Source organism: Filicampus tigris, chromosome 2 (assembly GCF_054856515.1).
Source record: "Filicampus tigris isolate MCC_2025a chromosome 2, RoL_Ftig_1.0, whole genome shotgun sequence".
NCBI classification, from domain to species: domain Eukaryota; kingdom Metazoa; phylum Chordata; class Actinopteri; order Syngnathiformes; family Syngnathidae; genus Filicampus; species Filicampus tigris.
The window spans coordinates 9,152,636-9,172,691 of record NC_141218.1 but is presented as its reverse complement, the minus strand read 5'-3'; the positions used below and the strand labels follow the sequence as shown (position 1 = coordinate 9,172,691).

The 20,056-nt window shown below is 39.1% G+C and overlaps 1 protein-coding gene across 2 annotated transcripts in view; it reads right to left on the bottom strand.

Annotated features, from left to right (window-relative positions):
* Positions 1 to 20,056, bottom strand: part of LOC147151301 (protocadherin-1-like) — a 202,301-nt gene that overhangs the window by 65,369 nt on the left and 116,876 nt on the right. The window contains exon 5 of one of the 2 annotated variants that reach the window (XM_086017286.1): positions 11,487 to 19,016. The exons of the other annotated variant lie outside the window; for it this stretch is intronic. Within the exon in view, the coding sequence (XP_085873412.1) occupies positions 18,577 to 19,016 (440 nt within the window). The 3' untranslated portion in view covers positions 11,487 to 18,576. Of the gene's footprint in view, positions 1 to 11,486; positions 19,017 to 20,056 lie in introns of those variants that run through there. 2 annotated transcript variants of the gene reach the window in all.

Genomic DNA, 20,056 nt, shown 5'->3' with positions numbered 1-20,056 from the left:
CCACCATTGTTTGCGACAAGTCGATGGGGTACAAACGGGCATCCGCGTTCCCTGCCGTCAATTAGATTGTGAGCGAGACCAGCGGCTAACGAGCCGGGACTGGACGATGGGCGGTCGGTTGACGCCAAGGCTGCCGTGGTAACAAGGCCGGGACGTGGCTCTGAAGCCGGCGTTGACATGCAAATTTGGCACATATTGCCAATTTCTACACAGGTATTGAAATAAGAAGGGTTGGAATGTATTCCATTACCAAAGGACACGTGGTGATTAAATTGTTTACTGTAACCAGAGACAAAAGTAATGCTTCAGAGTCAGAGGGATGGAAACAGTCAAAAAGCGCACAACTGAAAACATGTTTTAAACCAAGAAAATAATAACATTAAAAGCCAAATAGAGTAACACATTAATTAAGAACTACATCAAGAAACACGTCAAAAACAAGTCATGAACTATGTAGAGAAACAGGTAACGAATCATGTCAAAAAACACATTGAAAAACAATGTAATAAATAAATAAATGAATAGATAAATAAATAAAAGTCAAGAACTGTCAGGAACCAAAAACAAATGGCAGCCAAAAATCACTAACTAAGTCAAGAATAGGGTCAACAACTACAGTATGTCAGGAATCCCCCCCCCCCAAAAAAAAAAAAACACACAAAAGGACCAGGAAAAGGTCAAAAACCACTTCCAGAACCAAGCCAGAATCAAGTTAAGACCCAAGTCAAGGACCACTTCAATAAATCACACGCCGAGCCACCAGTCAAGAACGAAGACAAGCTACAATCAAGAACCATGTAAAAAAAATAAGTCAGGAACTTATGTTGGGAACCAAAATACCAGCAAAGAGCCCATGTCAAGAAGCACTTCCAGAACCAACCCCATCTAATCTAATCAGTTTTGTTCTGACTCTTGCTTATTTAGGGGTAATTCCACTGCCAACCACAAAATGGTGGCACGCTATTTTGTTGAACATTAAATTTGAAAGAAGAATGCAAACATGAAGTTTATCAGGCCAGGCTGGTTTTTGCTGAAGATTATTAAAGTCAAACCCTCTGTAATCCTTCTTTTTACGCCTACGGAAAGCGACAGTTGTAAGATTCATTCGGTAATGAATGATTCATTGATTCATTTGGGTGTGATTATTGATGTATATTGTCAAATGATAAGTTTGGAAAAAAATGGAATTTGTTTACTGTAAACACATAGAGGGATCAGTACACTTTTTGTACAATATTTTTGTCTTTATCCATTTTCTTGCTCTCCCTCAATATATCACGTATATATACGTGTTTAAATGTGCTTGTATTCATGCCAAAGGAGTGTTTAAATAGGTTATTTCTATATCGCAGATTTCACTTATTGAAAGGGTGGTCAGGAAAGGTAACGCCCGCAATGGAAGTGGGTTTACTGTATACTGCATTCCATGAGTGCTTTGTCCAATGTCTCCTCTGTAGCAGACACCTCATCCTCCGTGAGTGAGATTTTGTGACTCGAGTCGGGCTGGTGGGGGCTGAAGTGGTGTTCGGGGGAGCGTCGAGCAGGGTGGATGACAGCGAGAAGCGGGTGTCTGAGTGCGGCGGTGCAGCCATGCGCTAAATGATGTTGCTTTAAGGCTCCGCGCTAGACTGCCTTGCCCTCCGCCTCTTCCTTATGCCATAAGGCACAGCTGTTAATGAATAAATCAAAACAAAATCAAATTAAGAATGGTCAAATATGATTTAAAGAAGACACTACGAAACCAAGAAAAACAAAGTAAGTGAAGAACCACATCCAGAAACAATATAAGAACCATGCCAAGAACTAAGTCAGCAACGTTGTCGAAAACAAAGTCAAACACCGTTGCGAACCAAAACACATAAAACTGTTACAGTAAGAAACATGTCAAAAACGGTCTAATAATAATTAAATCGAACGAGATAAAAACTTCATCAAGAACCAAAGAAAAACAGTCAAGATCAAGTAAAAAAAAAAGAAAAGTTAGTCAGCGGAGTATTGTGAATTAGGGTTTGAAGTCTGATATTTGCGTTTCAAACTTTAATCGAAAACCTGAGATTTGAGGCCTACTCTTCGTTTGAAACCCTCATTTGAAATCTTGACACCATAACCCTAACTCAGTCTTTACAACCTCATTTTGAACCCTAACTTGAACCCTGACTCTAACTGAATCTTGAAATCCAAATAGGAAATGCTAACTTGAAACACTAACTGACTTTCAAACCCCTAATCCTGGTTTGAAGCCCATAACTCAGGTTTTAACCCCGAATTTAAAACCTTGCAACCTTAACTGGAACTCAAACTCACGTTTGAAAATCTAACTTTTGACACAAATCTTGAAACCCTAATTTGAAATGTTGACATCCTAACCCTAATTAAGGCTTGAAATAAATCAGGGTGTCAACCAGAGTTAGGGTTTGAATTATGGTTTCAAGCCAGGGATGGAGTTTTAAATGAGTGTTTCAAGTCCAATGTTATGGTTTCAAATTTGGATGTCAAAAGGGGTTTTGCTCATGACAATTAAGGTTTAATCCAATAATAGGGTTTTAAAGTGCGGATATGAACCAGGTTCAGGATTTTATCCCAAGGGTATGGTTTCAACGTCAGTCTTCATGCCATTGTTAAGGTTTTCAGCACAATTAGTCTGCTACTGTAGCTTGAGTCCGGCCTTGTAATAATCACCCTGCACCCAGGTGTCGCTGCAGCGCCGGTCAGCGGCAAACGGCGAATATTAAATCATGAAGTCATGAATATGTAATCTCGAAATGATAAATATTCCAAATGAAGTGATGAATATTAAAGTGTACCAGTTCATTAATGGAATTTTCCAATAAGGCTCTGATTACACATGCGCATTAAGCATGCACATAAACACCAAATAAAAAGTTGTAATTGTGTGAAATATGACATTAAAAATACATGAAAGCAGCAAAATTAACACATGGAAGAAGCCAGCGTAGAAAAAAAAAAAGTGTGTATGTGTGCGTGCGTGCGATGTCCCAGAATTCCTGTGGCTGATGCTGATATTGAGGGAGGGTTTGCGCACTGGGGGGACTTCACATTTCCTCTAATAGAATGTAACTAGCATCATTACTTTTTCATCACAGCCCTCCCACTGCTGTCGTGCACATCGAGGAACATCACTTTCCGCCGCACGCCGCCCACCCTCTCGCCTCCGATGCCGTCCCCCTCCCTCCGCCCCCCAACCTCCAACTTCATTGGGCCCGCCGCCGCTCAATTAATGTGCCCTGCATCAGGAAAGGAAAAGAACAACAACAAAAAAAAAGAACTGGGGAAGAAAATGTGGGCCCCGAAGGCGGGCGGCTGCGGCGTCTCCTTCTGATGCTCCGAGACACTCAGCTTCTCCGCCGGCTGACATCTTAGATTTGGCACGGATAAAAGCACCAAAGAAGAAGAAGAAAGAACGGAAAGAGAAAAAAGGCTCAGCGGGTTTGAAGACTTGAATACACTCCGGGACGCATTAAGAGCTGGACGATTTTAGATGAACGCAGAAGGCCGAGGGGACGCCACCATGCCCGGAAACGACACGTCGCTATGGCAGCACACACAAACACACAAACACATACACAAAAGCCGATTAAGGCAGATACAAAAATCAAGTAGAATCATTGTGAGAGAGTTTTATTGAAGACGGAGGACATGCAAATGTTTGGTCCGGAACCAGAATTGAACCAATTTGTGTTCTCATTGAGTTCTGACTGAAGCCAACACATAATATCAAATTTGAAAAAGACAATACATCAAAGAACAAGAGAACGTGACCACACTAAGAGCTTAGAAGCAGACATACCACATAAGAACCAGAAGGTAACCAGAGAAGAAGCAGACAAGAATCAGAGCATAACCGTTACAGAACCAACACAGAAGCAAAAGAGAGTCAGTAAATAGCAGGATCAGAACCTGAACAAAACCTTTCACTGGCCTTTCATTTATATAGCACTTTTCCACCTATTAAGGCCCTCAAAGCGCTTCACACCAAGTTTGCATTCAAGGCGCGGCATCAGGAGCAACTAGGGGTTCAGTATCTTGCTCAAAGGCACGTGGACATGGTCCCAAGGGAATCAAACTCACAACTTCTGTGTTGGGGGATGATCCATGCCGCCCCACATTCTACATTCCGCATTCTATAACTATAATAAAACCATAACAGACCCCTAATGAATTAAAAGCATGAACTGGAGGTCTACCAGAGTCATTAACGTCCAAGGTCCTGTAGGAAAATAAAAGACGGACAGAAGAGAATCAAAGTAAAACCAGATTAGAACCACAACAGGGGCAGGGAATGAACAAAACTGAAGTACAGCATAACCACAGCAGTTCCAAAAAGTAGAACCCGAGAAGAACAAGAGTATAATCAGAGCAGGACCCGAAGGGAACCAGAACTACAGCAGAAGCGAATAAGCACTAGAGCTGAACCAGAATCTTAGAGGAACCAGATTACAACAAAAGAAGGACCTCGTGTGAAACAGAGAATAGCCCAAGCAGAATCAAAGGAGAACCATAACAGCATCAGGGAAGAGCCCAATCAAGCTCAGAAAACTAGAGCAGAGTTTGGTGTGGACTTTGCTTGATTATTGAACACGTTGTAATTATTTGACAATAAATAGAAATGACAAAATGGAGATTTCACGTTACTCTTTGTTTTGGTAAATTCAATCGGTCAATCGATGAGTGACTGTGCGAGCAGTTGGAGGAAGGCAAAATGGGTTCTGAGGGTTTCTTACTTTCTAAAAGGATGAACAAAACAAAGATATTTGTAAAACCAAGTCAATCCCCGGAAATAACAATACACAAAAGAGTTAATGGGAGGGTTGGGGTGAAGGTTTTCAGGTTAGGGTTACTTGGGTTTGGGTTGGTTCCAGTGTGTTTCAGTTAAGCTTGGGTCAAGTCTCAGCAGTATTTGGTTCGGGTTCGAGTGAGGTCACGTATCAAAGTGTGTATGAGATTTGTACAACATGTAGATGTATAATAAATGCAGCTGTTAGTAAGCGGCCTGAATTCTATTTTAGTTGCGTAAACGCGACCGTGTTACTCGCGCGTGTGAAAGCTCTTGTATCAAATAAAAGCTCTTATGTAAGACATCTTATTTTATTCATGCGCTTATTTATTTATTCTGGCCCCACATCAAGCCTCAGGTTATACAACAGGAGGAAAAAATGGATTTAGTGCGTTTTCAGCTGGGTCTTCATAAATTATTGTCCACCATTTCCATGGGTGTGTGTTTGGTTGCATAAACGAGGCGCTAATAACGCGACGCTCGGCTGGCCCTCGCTAACTGAAGCTGTTGTTTCGTCAATGGGCTCGTTGCGCTAACGAGACGTGATTAGTGAGCCTAGCGGAAGCTTGGCCGTGCGCGTGCGCCAGCACGCGCATGTGAGCGAGCGGGCTAATAAAGTTTGGGTGCCTCGTCGTCTTCATCTCCTCTTTAACCTACATAAGGAAATTAAAATCCTATAATTATCTTCAATTAACAGAAAGAGGGACATGCAGTGATTAAGGAAATCAAGTTCAGGGACTATTTTCATTATCTTCTTCACCCTCCACATCCTTGTAACACCTCCCCAACACCACACACACACACACACACACACCCACACACACACACCCACACACACACACACACACACACACACACTTCACTGCAGCCCCCAATGCCGCTACCCCCGTAGCTTCTTTTAACGTTCACCTTTAAGATCACTGCTTTGCTTTTATTTAACTTTTTTCATGACTTGTGACTTTCAGACTTTCTGACCACCTATTTCACTTTGAAACAAGATCATACCTTCTCATTGGCTGGATAAAAACTAGCATTGTTAGCATATGCAAAGCTAGGGTTAAATTCGTGATTAGATTTAAATTTTTGGTGAGGTTTAGGGTCTGTATCAATATTAGGTTTGGACTAAATTTGAGTTGGGGTTTGGGTTAGGGTTTGTGTTCGGGTAGGGTTCAGCCGTTGGCGGACAATGGCGATTCCACTCCCCCCGTGTTTGAAAACCCCCCTTTTTTGACGATTCATGCATTGTACTTCCACTCACGTATGTCTTACACTGGGGAGTGAAACTTGGAATCTGAGATCTAATATTCTTATCCTAACCAGAGTTATGACAAAAATGCTATTTTAAATACACTGCATGTAAAATAATTTATGCAAAATACATGTTCTTAATATTTTTCATTTTTGATAACACACTAAATTAACCTAACAACAAAGGGTTTGAAGCAAACAACAAAATATCCATCCATCCATCCATCCATCCAATATTTTCCATTCCATTGCAAAGGGTTCTCTTGCATAAAATGTTACCATTCAACGACAGCGCAAACCAGCTAACAGCAAGAAACCAACAATAAGTGCAAGATTTTTTTATTTCATTTTTTTCACAAAAATCAACACGCTCATTTTCTTTTTTTAATTATTGAGGTACTATGTCCTGCATATCATTCCAATGCAGCAATAAATTATTAGGCCTACTTCTGTTGTAATATAAGGCAGTTGCAAGCACAACTGAGACATTTCTGCCATCTAGCGGTGATTTGTGATATTACAATTTAAAACAAAGTCGACACCTGCATACTTTTCCCCCAATATTATACCATATTTTGGAATGTTCCTGTTTCATACTGGGAATTTTTCCCAACTTCCCCTCGTTGTTCATATTGAATGTAAAATAAAGTTTTTATGCATAATTATTCATATTTTTTATTAATCCAGAGGCCACTCAGAGTTTTGCCCGCTGGCCGTCAGTTGCCCATCAATGTTTTATACCAAACAGACAGAAACGTGTCAAACTTCCCTGTGATGAAGCACACAATTCTGTTTCTTCCCTTTTCATGGGATGTAAGAAGAATATAAATAAAGTGAAAAAAATATATTTCCAACACAATAAAGAGAAAACAAAGACTTTAGGGAAATAACCTGCGCAAGCTTTTCCCCTTGAACAATCAATAGCTTTGTTCCTCATTCTGTGTGTGTGCGTATGTGCACGTTTTAAAGATACAGTAGCACAACTGTTCACATGCAGGTTAAACATTTGCAAGGTTGAAGGAGTCCAACTGCTTTTGTGGATGTGAATGTAAATCAACCAAAGTGAGGTTTGTGTGTGTATGCGTGCATGCGTTTTTTGTTGGACGGGCTGGACCGCCTGCAGCAACGCCAGGAGGACTTTGCTCGACGAAAGCCAGAAACTCTCACACGCATTAACGCGCATTGTGGATGGTCAGTTTGTAAACTAGCGGCAGTAGTGTGCAATAGGGGGGCCAATGGGGCAGTGGCCCCAGGCATCCACCTAAGGGGGGCATCCACAGCACAGCAACCTAATTGTGTCTTTACAAGCATGTGGAAAAGATGTCCGGCCAGGATTGAATGGCATTAACTCGGGGAAACTTCCTCCACTGCACCTTGACACGTTTTCAAATCAGGGTTTCAAAGAATTATTTTAAAATCGACATAAGGTCAAAAGTAGGCCAGGATAGAGTTTCAAAGTAGGGCTTTTAAGTAGAGTTAGGTTTTTAAAGTAGGGTTTTAAATAAGGGTTAGCATTTCAAAGTACGGTTTGTGACGTCAGCTTTTAAAGTAGAATTAGGCTTGGATTAGAGTTCTCTAAGTAGGGTTAATGTTTTAAAGTATGGTTTTAAAATAGGATTAGTGTTTCAATGTACGGTATTAAACTAGGTTTAGGTTTTCAAAATAGGGTTTTAAACTTGGGTTAATTTTTTAAAGTAGGGTTTTAAACTAGGATTAGGGTTTCAAATTATGGTTTTAAACTAGGTTTAGTATTTCAAATTACGGTTTTAAATTATGGGTGGTTTTTCAATGTAGGGATTCAAACTAGGGTTTCAGTTTCAAAGTGGGTTTTTGAATTAGAGTATCAGAGTAGGGTTTCAAAGTGAGGTTTGAAACTTGGGTTAGGGTTTTAAAGTAGGGTTTTAATAAGGGTTGAGGTTTCATAGTAAGGTTTTAAACTATAATAAGGGTTTCAAGTTAGGGTTTTAAACTGTGGTTAGGGTTTCAAGGTAAGGTTTTAAATAAGGGTTGAGGTTTCAAAGTAAGGTTTTAAACTATGGTTAGGGTTTCAAGTTAGGGTTTTAAATTTTGGTTAGGGTTTCAAATGACAGTAAAAATAAATAAATAAATAAATGAATAAATACATAAAGTTATTATTTATTATTATTATCAATATTTTTTTAATTTATCCAGGGGTCACATTTGCCCACCCCTCCTTTATACCAAAAAACAGAAGGAGGTTTCAAAGTAAGGTTTTAAACTATGATTAGGGTTTCAAGTTAGGGTTTTAAACTATGGTCAGGATTTCAAATGCCAGGAAAAATAAATCAATAAAGTTTTAATATATACGTAGGGTTTCAAAGTAGGGTTTTAAACTAGGATTAAATTTGTAAAGTCTGGTTTCAAACTAGGTTTTGGGTTTCAAATTAGGGATTTAAACTAGGATTAGGGTTTCAATTTAGGGTTTTAAACTAGAGTTTGAGGTTGAAAGTCGTGTTTTAAATTATGTTAGGGTTTCTAAGTAGGGTTTTGAACGAAGGTTAAGTTTGTAAAGTAGGGCTTTAAACTAGGGTTAGAGTTGCAAATTGGGATTTCAAATTGGAGTTTTATAGTTTTATAGGGTTTGAAACGAGGTTTAGGGTTTCGAAGTAGGGTTTTAAACTAGAGTTGGCATGTCAAAATAAGTAAAGTGTTTCAATGTACGGTTTTAAACTAGGGTTAATTTTTCCAAAGTAGGGTTTTAAACTAGCATTAGATTTTTGAATTAAGGATTTTAAAAACAATGGTTGACAACGCCTGGGTCGTCATGGCTACAAGCGTAATCGGGGTTGCTATGCTAATGTTGCTATGCTAATTAATTGCTGCTTTAGCTAAGAGGCTCCCGTTTAGGGTGTGAATATACATGAGGTGGGCCCTGCATCTCATTAGCATATTAATGAGTCCCCTAATGGACTTGAGTGATTCCGAATGTGTTTAGAAGACGTCCCGGCGGGATCCCTACTTTCCGTTTCTGTTTGAGCGACGCGACCAATCTTCTCTATGGAAAAACAAAACCCTTCATTAGCATGGAGATGCTCACAAAACGTTTCCACGACGACATCAACGTTTGAAAGCACCACCATTGGCCTTGGAGGAGGTCTCCGGGCCTCGGAGACTTTTTTTGTTTTTTGACAGTCGTGCGCCAAGTCAAGTTGGTGGACAAATTTGCTCGTGTTTATATTTCATATTTTCTGCAGGATATGCAGACACATGGATATTAAAGTTGACTTGACATATGATGTCTGCTGGCTTCTTATTGCAGCGCCTCACATGTTCCTTTTAGGAGATCAACAAGCTCACGTTGTGAACTTGCAAATAGCCCAAATCTGCCAACTGCCATCAAAAAATTATAATTTTAAGTCTTAACTAGGCGGGGCTATACCGCCATTAACCGTTTTCCACCAAAAACGTGTGTTGTCTCCTGTTGAAATTTGCTATTTACCAGTGTTATTGTTATAAGTAATTATATTGTAATATTGTATTTATTTTAATTTGTATTGTTTGAGCTCATTTTTAATTGAATGAATATTGTAACATTGGATTCATTTTTAAATTGTAATATGTTTGTTGATTAGTGAAGAATATATATTTTAATATTGTATTGCTTTATAATTTTTAATACACTAGTTAATTATAGTTATTTTTTGCTCATCAAAATTGTTGTATAAATATTGTTTGATTTTTATTTATGATTGTCTAGTAATCATACATATGAATGTTTTTAATTGAATGTATTTGATATTATACTGTTTTTACTTCATAATATTAATTGTCCTTAATTAATATATATATATATATATATATATATATATATATATATATATATATATATATATATATATATATATATATTATTGCATTATTTTAGCTATGGTTCAGATAAAGGATGGATGGATGTTAGTATTGTTTTTATCATTGCATGACGAGCCACATGCTTTTTCACCAAAGACACAATCTGCTCTGCTAAATTACAAAAAGAATAAAGTAGAGATGAATGTGACAAAAGTCTTTGAAGGTTTTGCGTGGTGGTGAATGGAAAGAGGACAAAGGCGGTCGCGCTGATCCACATTGCGTCGCTTGCTCACTGCAACTATTTTTAACGCCAGTCCCTAATTAGCAACACGCTAATTAGCATGGGAGGATGCCACAGGAGCATGGATGATGCCGCGTGACCTCGTGCCTTGACGACCGCTTTGTGTCATCAAGTGGCATTGTTGTCAATTATCAGAGTCGAGTGTGTGTGTGTGTGTGTGTGTGTGCGTGTGTGTGTGTGTGAGTGTGTGTGTGTGTGTGTGCGTGTGTGTGTAGGTGTGTGGGTGTGCCTGTGTGTGTGCTAAGCCGATCAATAATTGTATCGATTTTGGCTGAGACGATGTGATGTGCTTCAAGTACATTTTCTTCTTCACTCCATCAAAGAATGTGTGTGTGTGAATATGTGTGCGTGTGTGTCTGCACGCACATGTTGAATGTTCCTTGAAAAAGAAGTCCACGAGAAGAAATAAAAGTCTGAATTTATTTTTTTTTCTTGTGCCAAGTGGCAGTTTCTTGTGGAATAGTATGATGATGGAATGATAAACAGATGAAAAGATTCAAACGATGGAAAGGTGATAAAATGCTAGGATGGATTGACAAAAAAGATGATGTGGACAGATGGATGGATGAAATGACGGACAGAAGCAAATGTGGATGGTACAGCGATCACACACGAAAAAGATGGATGGATGAAAGATTGAAAAAGATGGGCAGAGGAAAAAATGAATGATGAAGGAATGAAAGATGGACAGATTCTAAGGATAGAAAGGTGAAAGAATGATGATAAAAGACAAAGATGGACCTGGAAAAATGGCTGTATTGAAGATAAAAAGATGAATGAATGAAACAATGCTAGATGAAATGATGGACGGATAAAATATGGATGTAAAAAGATGAGCATATGGAAGAAAGGAATGATCAAGAGATGATCAATGGATGATAGAAAGATACGGACAGAAGTAAAGATGTGTGATAGACAGATGAGTTTGGAGCTGAAGAAGGAGAGTTGTGATGATGTCACCCTTGCATTCCTCCATTCATTTTTTTCTCCTTCGCAGCCCTTCCTTGTCTGAACTGCTCAAATCTCCTCAGCCACCACTGGAAGTGGAAAGTAAAGATGATGTGGAAATATTGGGACACCCAGAAAGTCAAGAAAATTCGTACACAAGTATTGGGAAATACAGCAATTGAAAATCTAAGCTTTGAAAAACTGACAGGAAGTGAATAAAATGTGGACAAAAGTTTTGAGACGTGTGTTCTGGGATTGATTGATTGATTGATTGATTGATTGATTGATTGATTGATTGATTGATTGATTGATTATCTGTGTCCCAATACTTTTGCTAATGAAGTCCGAGTGTGTCCACAAATCAGACTCAAGGTGGCACCACAGTTGGACTGAATGTATTTTATTGTAAAGCTATGAGGAAGAAGTAATTACAAGTCATAATTTCTTTGATTTGCTCAGCAAAAATCCCCCAAAAAAGCACTGACATTGATTCTTGAGTCAAACATGCGGATGGACCAAAAAAAATGTAGAAGAAACAGCAACAAAAAGAAAAAACAAAGCAACAGAAAAACGAACACGTCACCCGACATTCCTCCGCTATAACATCATTAAAAAACTAGACAAAACACATCGGAATCAAAAGTAAACGAGCGGCGTGACGAGCCTACGCGAGCCTACGAACATTGGACGAGCCTACGCGCCACATTTCCTTCACACGCTTCGAGTACAGATACAAGATAGTAGATATAGATATTTATATTCAAATTGTCATCTCATCAGAAAACAAACCAAAATAAACTACAATTGCATGTACATAAAACTGTACAAAAAACAAGGCATCACTAGCATTGTTTCTAGAGAAATATAACCAACCCACAGCAAGTCTACAAACATGGACAGGCTTCTTCTTGATAATTTTGAAAAAAAAAAAAAAAAAAAAAGTGTCCTGCTTCGTAGTTGGAAGCTTGAAGTTGACGCGGACGCAATTTATTTATTTTTTTAGCTTTGTTGTGTTCATCATAGTTACAAAAAATGTGTTTACAAACTTCCCATGCTAACCTGTTAGCTTAAAAACCTCTGCCAGATACGTAACAACTACGCTAAAAAAAAAGTTGGCTAGTTCGTGGCATTTGAAAAATATATATTTTTAAAATAATTAACAAAATTTGTTTTTTTTGTTTTTTGTATTAAACGATGAACTGGATAGATTGTAACAAATATTTTTTTAACGTTCATTTGCAGTTCTCATAGGTTTGACTAAATTTGTTTCTTTTTTACATAATTGAATATCAATTTTGTTTTAGCAGCTTCAATCATTCAGACGTAATGAACTCGATTACATGATTTTAACAAAGAGATCATAACAAACTGACAAGAAATTCTATTTGTGACTTACGTAAAAATTACGCTATCATTTTTTTAAGAGTTGGACAGTTCATCACATTACAAAAATATTTTTAAATCAAAAAATGATTTTTAAAAAAAGTATTAAACAATCAACTTGAATAAATAGATTTTAAACATGTATTTTCACTTCTCGTATGACTCACTTACTTTGTATAGGGTTTTTATATGTAATGAGAACATGATTTTACATTAGTTTAAATGATTCTGACGTACCTTGTGATTTTAGACGTTGAAGCACATTATCAAGTAACAAATCAGGTTTGCGAGTTACGCAACAATTGTGGTAAAGGTGTTTTTTACTCAAGTCGGCTAATTTATGGCACTTGAAAACGATCGCCTTTTTTTTCACAGAAAAAAATAAGAGCTATTTTTTTGAATATGAAACAATTACCTAGGAAGACTGAAACAAATTGCTTTCTTACATCTTGTACTCACGCTTCTTATACATTTGGCTTCATTTTTGTTTTTTTCTTACATTACGGGACTGTCCATTTCATTGTAATTAACTTGTCAATTTGTTTCGATCCCTGATTTAAAATCACAATTTAGAAATTGTGTTTGTGAGTAACATAATTACTCCCTCCCACAAAATCTGTTAAATCAGCAAGTTTATATAATTTGAAAAATATTGCAATTTTCTCACATTTAACTTAATCATTTTAATTAGTTAATTATTATATTCCAGGAAAACTGATTTTATTTTAGTGGCTTTGATCAATTCAAAGTTCAAATTAAAAAATTGACAACAAATTGCTTTTGCTAGTCACTTAACAAGTACATTAATCATATTTTTTTAAGTCTATCGCATATAAATAAGAGACCTTTTTTTCTTTCCATTGATAAAATAAGAGCTTATTTAAAAATATTAAATGTTTTACTGTTATGACTACAAAAAAATATATTTAACATGATGTCGCCAATTGCGTTCCTCTTATGTTTTACCTAATTTTCTTAGTTTCCTTTTAGTAGCTTGAATCATTTTGCCTTGAACTTACAGTTTTGTCCTTTTAACCCATACTGAGACCCATACTTCCAATTATGGCTAAAAGTCTCCAAAGAAATTGCAACAAATTGTCCCAAAATATTTAATGTTTCTCGTGCATTTGGTTGAATGTCTGCAAGGAACTGACATCCATTTCACTTTATTTCAACATGACAAGATGTCATGTACGTATATGAGTTCTCTTACATTTGAAATAATTTGTGCTATGTTTTCCTGTTACGGTGAACATCCGCAGGGAACAAATGTCAACTTCATCTTATTCCAAAGTAATTCGTTTGCGATTTTGTAAGCGTTTTTACCCATATTCCTGTTTGTGGCTAAAATTATTTTTTATGTTAGGTATACATATTATTACATATTGGTATTTAACAACATCATTTGCACTTTTCATATGTTTGACCAATTTGAGATAAGTTTTCTCATTTGGAATTCATCAACTTGCAATTTTTGCCATTTAACGCCTTTGAAGGGACCCGACTGTGTTTGTGGCGAGTTGTCGTGGTGGTGTGCAGATCAGGAGCCGATTGAAATGGGAAGTATAAAAACACAGTGTGCCAGCTCACTAAAATTTTGTTAAAAAGAAGGAATAAAAAGAAATATAATAAATAAAAACATAGAGCACAAGTCTGCTTGTTCCATGCTCAGAATTATAATACACAATTAAGAAAAAAAAAAAGTGAATTGTGGGAAATGTGAGGTCCAATGCTTATTACTCGATTTAATAAAAATGTTGAAAATTTGAGTGTCAAATTGTACGTTATTTGTTTTGGAATACAAAATACTTCAATGAACTTTAAAGACATTTTCTTTTTTTATGTAATAACTTTAACAACCTGCTTTTTCTCGTCAAAACCGACTTCCAATTTTCAGAAACAAAAGGATTCCGACTCTCGTCACTCGTGTGTTACGCGCTACACAAGGCACCCTGTGGCGTTAATGTAAGACGCGCTCAGTGTTAGTGTTAGCATGTAGCATGTGCGGGAGGGAGGAGCTTGGATGATGTCAGCTTGAGTTTGTGAACTTCACCTTTGAGTTTGGATGAGAGCTGAAGAAACCAACTTTGTGCACTTTTATTTCATGACAAAATGCAGCAAATAATTTATAAACTTGGAATTTTTTAAAATAAATATTAGCATGCAATGCAAGGATGGAAAATAAACAATTTTTAACCTATTAGCCTAATAACTTAGCTGCCTAAGTCATTTTTAACTTACTGTAGTCAAAATACTGAATCCAAAAAACTACCAATGTGCTTGCAATTATTATTATTTTTTATTTCAGAAAACGCTAAATTATATAACACAGGAAACTATGCCAATAGGCTAATGAACTAGTTCTTCCTCGGGGGAGCCAGAAAAACAGGAAGTTGTGAAACACGCATGGTCATTTTTAATATGCAAGGTTCAAATTTAGCAGCAATCGGACACAATTTGTAGGAGGAGTTTGTTTTTGAAAGACACATGGAAATGGACTAAATGAGCCATTTCAAACCACAATGGCAGACTTCCTATGTCTTTTCGGACATTTCTTCTTTGAGACTGAGAGTTTGAGATTGAGAGTTTTTCGGGTCTGATAGACACGCCTACCAAGTTCCAAGTTGCTAAGTCAAACTAGAGGCAGAGGCTTAATTTTCCATAAAATTTCTGAGGAAAATGATCCTTCTAATGTCATATTTGAAGCAAAATGGCATACTCCTTTTTCCTACTTTCCACATGGCTTTTTTTTGTGGGTCTACTCATAAACATGCCTACCAAATGTTCATGTTCCCAAGCCAAAATGGGTTGTGGGGGCTGAATTAAAAAAATACATTGTAGGGAGCCCTAATTGGCTACTTTGGACTAAAATGGCAGAGTCCCTGCACCTTTTTGGGCATGGCTTCTTGAAACTTTTATGTGTGTCTGCTCATGACAGTCATGCCTACCAAATTACTAAATCACACTGGCTTTGGGATCTGAATTTCAAACATTCAAAGGACCTCCGAAAATGACCACAGTGAATCTTCAACGGTCATTTCAGACCAAGATGGCAGACTGCCCGTTTCTTCTCGGGCATGGCTTCTTGAGACTTTTTTGTGGATCTACTCATGATAGACATATCTACCAAAATTCATGTTGCAAAACCACACACCACAAATTTGGAGTTAGGAATAAATAAAAGTAGGGGAAAAGAAACATATTTTTTTTCCCAGGGTCAAAAAGTCTCAAACTAAGACTTAAAAGAATTTGTGACGCTGATTTAAACTTTAAGAAATGAACTACACTCTCTCTCTCTCTCTCTCTCTCTCTCTCTCTCTCTCTCCCCCTCACCCTCTCTCTCTCTCACCCTCTCTCTCTCTCATACACACACACACACACACACATGCACGCACACACACACTCAAAACCAACAGAGGCAGCAAAAGGCCACTGAGGGTCAGCAGAGGTTAATTGGTGGCAAAGAATAAGCGTAACCTCCGTCCTCCATCTTTACCTCACGCAGCAAAACACGCCGGCCGCCCGGGAGGTGCGAAAGGAAAAAAAATGACCTGATTCTTGACGGCCAGGGCGAGAGGAAAGACGAAAAGAGGAGGAGGAGGAAGGCAGAAGTGTGTGTTGGGCCTTGAAACGCTACTTTTTAAATTAACACAACTGGAAATGGACCAATCCAACAAAATAGGCACCAAAATCAAACCAAAATAGCTAACTAATTTAGGGGGACGGTACACACCGGGTTTTTTGGGGGGAGGGTCATATCTGCGATCGCTTCGATTTTTCCACCAGGGATCTTATTTTTGGTGGATTTTTGAATGGCTGGTGAAAGCCCCCAAAAAGACAATTTACTCATCTGGCTTCATTTCTATCTGAAAAAATCATCATTAAAGCCCTCCAATTTTAATAATTTCTGGATCTAACTAACAATATATTCACTGTCATCCTCGTCCTTGTGTGTCCAGAAAAGCGCAATATAAAACTGATGCATTATTATTATTATGATTATTATTATTATTAATAATACTATTATAAATAATGATAATAATAATCATAATAATAATAAATTATTATTATTTGTATTACTATTATTATTAATACTATAAATAATGCAAGTAATAATGAGTAAAGTTTACCCAAAAAATGATGAATCTGCCCTCCAAAAAATAAAATGCCAGAATAAAAATTATAATTAATAACAATAATACCTTGTCAAAAAGAATGACTATTTTGCATCCTACTCCATCCAAAAATTATAATTAAAGACATATTAATAATGATAAACAAAGCAATAGTAATAAAAACAATTGTGTCTATTGTGAGAAAAAAGTGGACATGGCCATTTCAAACTGGTGTGATGCTTCCTGTAAACTTTCTGGCTCCTCGCAGAATGAAACAACAGTTTTTAATTATTATAATTTTTGGGGGGTCAATTTAAATCAACTTGATCATTTGTGCTGACTTTTTATGTTAATTGATGACCTCTGTTGATAAATTATGTGCCATCAACATTAATCTGGGCAACAACAACGAACAGGAAAACATTTCAACCTTCAGCTCTCATGATGATGATGATGAAGCTGATGGTCATTTAAATTTTGACATGGACGCTTACAACTTCCATTCTGGGCTTGTGGATTATTCCCAACGGTTTTGTCCCGTCACGAGTGTGTTGTGATATTGAAGAGAAGAAAAAAAATCCCCCCCCCCCCCAAAAAAAAAATCCTGGCAGCGTCTGTACATGCAAAACTCGTCAGTCCAGCGGTGTGACGTCACGTGAGCTTTGCCATATTTACATGTGAAAACCGGGAGGAAAAGATTCCCGCCGTGTGTAAACGAGGCAAACATCCTGGCAACAAAAAAGAAAAAAAAAAACAGGCCAGGTTGTTTGACGTCCAGAACAGTTGAGGGGAAATTCTTTCCAAAAATCCAAAGAAAGAAGTCCAAAGTCAGGCTAGATAGTTTTACACAGAATACTGCGAAAGGATTTACAACAAAGTCCACTCGAGGGGGTGTGGGAGCAGGTGGGCGAAAAAAGATGACGCAAAGCATTGTTTGTTTACATTCCTTCCATTTCCTCATTTACAGCTGATTGGCTGGCGCAAAACCAGGTGGGTGGGGCCTAGAGCAATGGGCGTAGGGAAGGTGGGCTAAGGGAGGCTGTGCTACAACACAGCCAGGCACAGGTAAGGTGTTTAAGGGCCGGAGAGGTGCTCAATAAGAGGTTTATTAAGAATGGTGAGGTGTTTAGGGGGGCCCGTGAGGTGTTTAGGGCACTGGCCAGGTGTTTGGATATGTCAGTGAAGGTGTTTAATATGGCATAGTGTTGCTTGGGATGTAAGAAGGTGTTTAGTGATGTGTATATGGGCACTGTGGTGTTTGGATGGGCCAATAAGGAGTTTAATAGGGCAGTGAGGTGTTTGGGGGATTAGTAAGGGCAGTGCTGATTGGCTGATGTTGGGGGCGGCAGTAAGGTGTTTATTAGTGTATGGAAGGGTTCGAGGGGGTGTTGAGGTTTTTTGGGGCCTGGTGAGCTTTTTGTGGGCAGCAGTTAGGTATTAAGTAAGATAGTGGAGGAAAGTGTTGAAGGGGAAGGAGTGTGAAGTGAGTTGTTCAGAGACAGAATAGAGGTGATTAAGGGATGAGTAAGGTGTTTAGGGACAATATAGTAAGTGTTTCAAGGCCGAGTAGGTGTTTAAATGGGTGATGAGGTGGTTGGGGTGATGGTGATGAGTCTGGTGTGACAGTAAGGTGGTTTAATAGGGCAGGCATGGGGTTGGGGGTAAGGTGAGGTTTTGAGGGGCAGTCGACGAGGTGTTTAAGGGTCAGATAAAGGGGAGGGGAGGTGGTTAGGGGTGAAGGTGTGATGACTGGTTGGGGCATTAAGGGCAGGGAAGTGATTAGGGGGAAGTGAGGGAGGAGTTTCAGTTTCCGGATGAGATGTTTAGGGTGTCTGTGAGGTGGGTTGGCATGGTAGTGAAGTTTTTGTGTTGGACAGGGAGGTGGTTGAGGGCTGGATGAAGTGGTTTGGGGTGTGAGGTGTTCAGGTGAGCAGCGTCAACAGGGAGCGACGGTTATCGGGGATCATGGGCCTCCCTCACAGGTAGATCTCCCTCTTGGTGGCATGGCCCGTGGGGGTGGCGGCCGAGTGGAACTCAACCGCCTGGCTGAGGGGGATCTCCTCCAGGCCGCAGTCTTTGGCGGGGGTCTGGCCGGCGGCCGCCAGGGGGTAGGCACTGCTGTAGGGTGTCATGAAGCGCATGTTGGCCACCCTGCTCCCGCCAACGCCGCGATCCTCCACAGGGACGGGCTTGGGGCTGCCGTTGGCCATGGGTGGCGCAGGTGGTGGGTCGCGGGCGGCGTCCATCTCCTGGTAAGGCACGAAGGTGGACAACTTGGGGGGGACAGCGGCTCCCTTGGACCCCTTGCGGTTGGGTGACGGCTGGCCGGGCATCCAGCACGAATCAGAGTGGCCGAACTCGGTGCACTCGCGCGTGCAGTTGCCCGTCATGGCCACGTCCGGAAGGGGCCTCAGGTCTGCACAACACAATACACATTCAATAAGTCCTGTTGCCATGATGACAAAAACAACAATAACAACCACCTGAAAACAAACTTTAATTAACTTCATATACAACAAGTATAACAACAGCTTTCTCAAGGGGGGGGACCCTCAGGGGATGCGCAAGATTAAAACTGTAAGGTGTGGAAACATTTATAGAAAAGTGGGATGCTCGGACCCCCAGTGGGCGCTCTTCAGGGAGTGCCAAAGATAAAAAATGCCAAGATGCTCTGCGGTAAACACTGATGTGTTTGCACTCCGAGTTTATTTGAAGAATTAAGTGGTTGTATTATGACTACTTTTGGGGGGGCTGCGGTTGGAGGGTTGCTGTGCCCCAACTCTTTTAGGGGATTTGTAGATGATGTGTGCCATAAAACACTTTCTTCAGGCTGTTCTATGACATAAAATGCATTGTATTGTAGTTCTACATTTTGCATTTCTGTATATTTTGATAGGGGTGCGCTGGAAATGGAGGTGTACCAACTCAGTCTTGTTGTTGGGAGGGTGTGCGTTGTTTAAACATTATGTTGTAGCAGTCCTACAATGGAAAATCAAGCAAGCTATCAACTAAACCGTTGATTTCGGCCAGCGGTTGAATGAGGGTGCCAGGGATAAGAGTGCGCCAACTTTATGTTGTTGTTGAAGGGGGTGCTTGGCCTAAAATGTTTGGTTAGGTCTATTTTGCAATCTAAAATCATTTAAACATCTATATATCAATGATAAACACGATTTTTTTTTTCAGGTGTTGAGAGAAGGGGTGCACCAACTGTGTCTTGCTGTTAAAGTGGGTGCAGTGCTTGAAATGTTTTGCTGCAGCTGCCCACATAGCAAAAGCATTTGGGCCAGATTTTACATGAAGCTGGCACAGGTGGAATTCAGTCGGTACTGGCATACGGCATGTGAACTGAACATGGCCCAGGACTAGCAAAAGAGGCACTATTTTGACTTTGGCAGACAAGATTTGGGCCAGTTGTTGAGTGAAGTATCTGGCCAAGTGCAAGTGGGTTGTATGGCC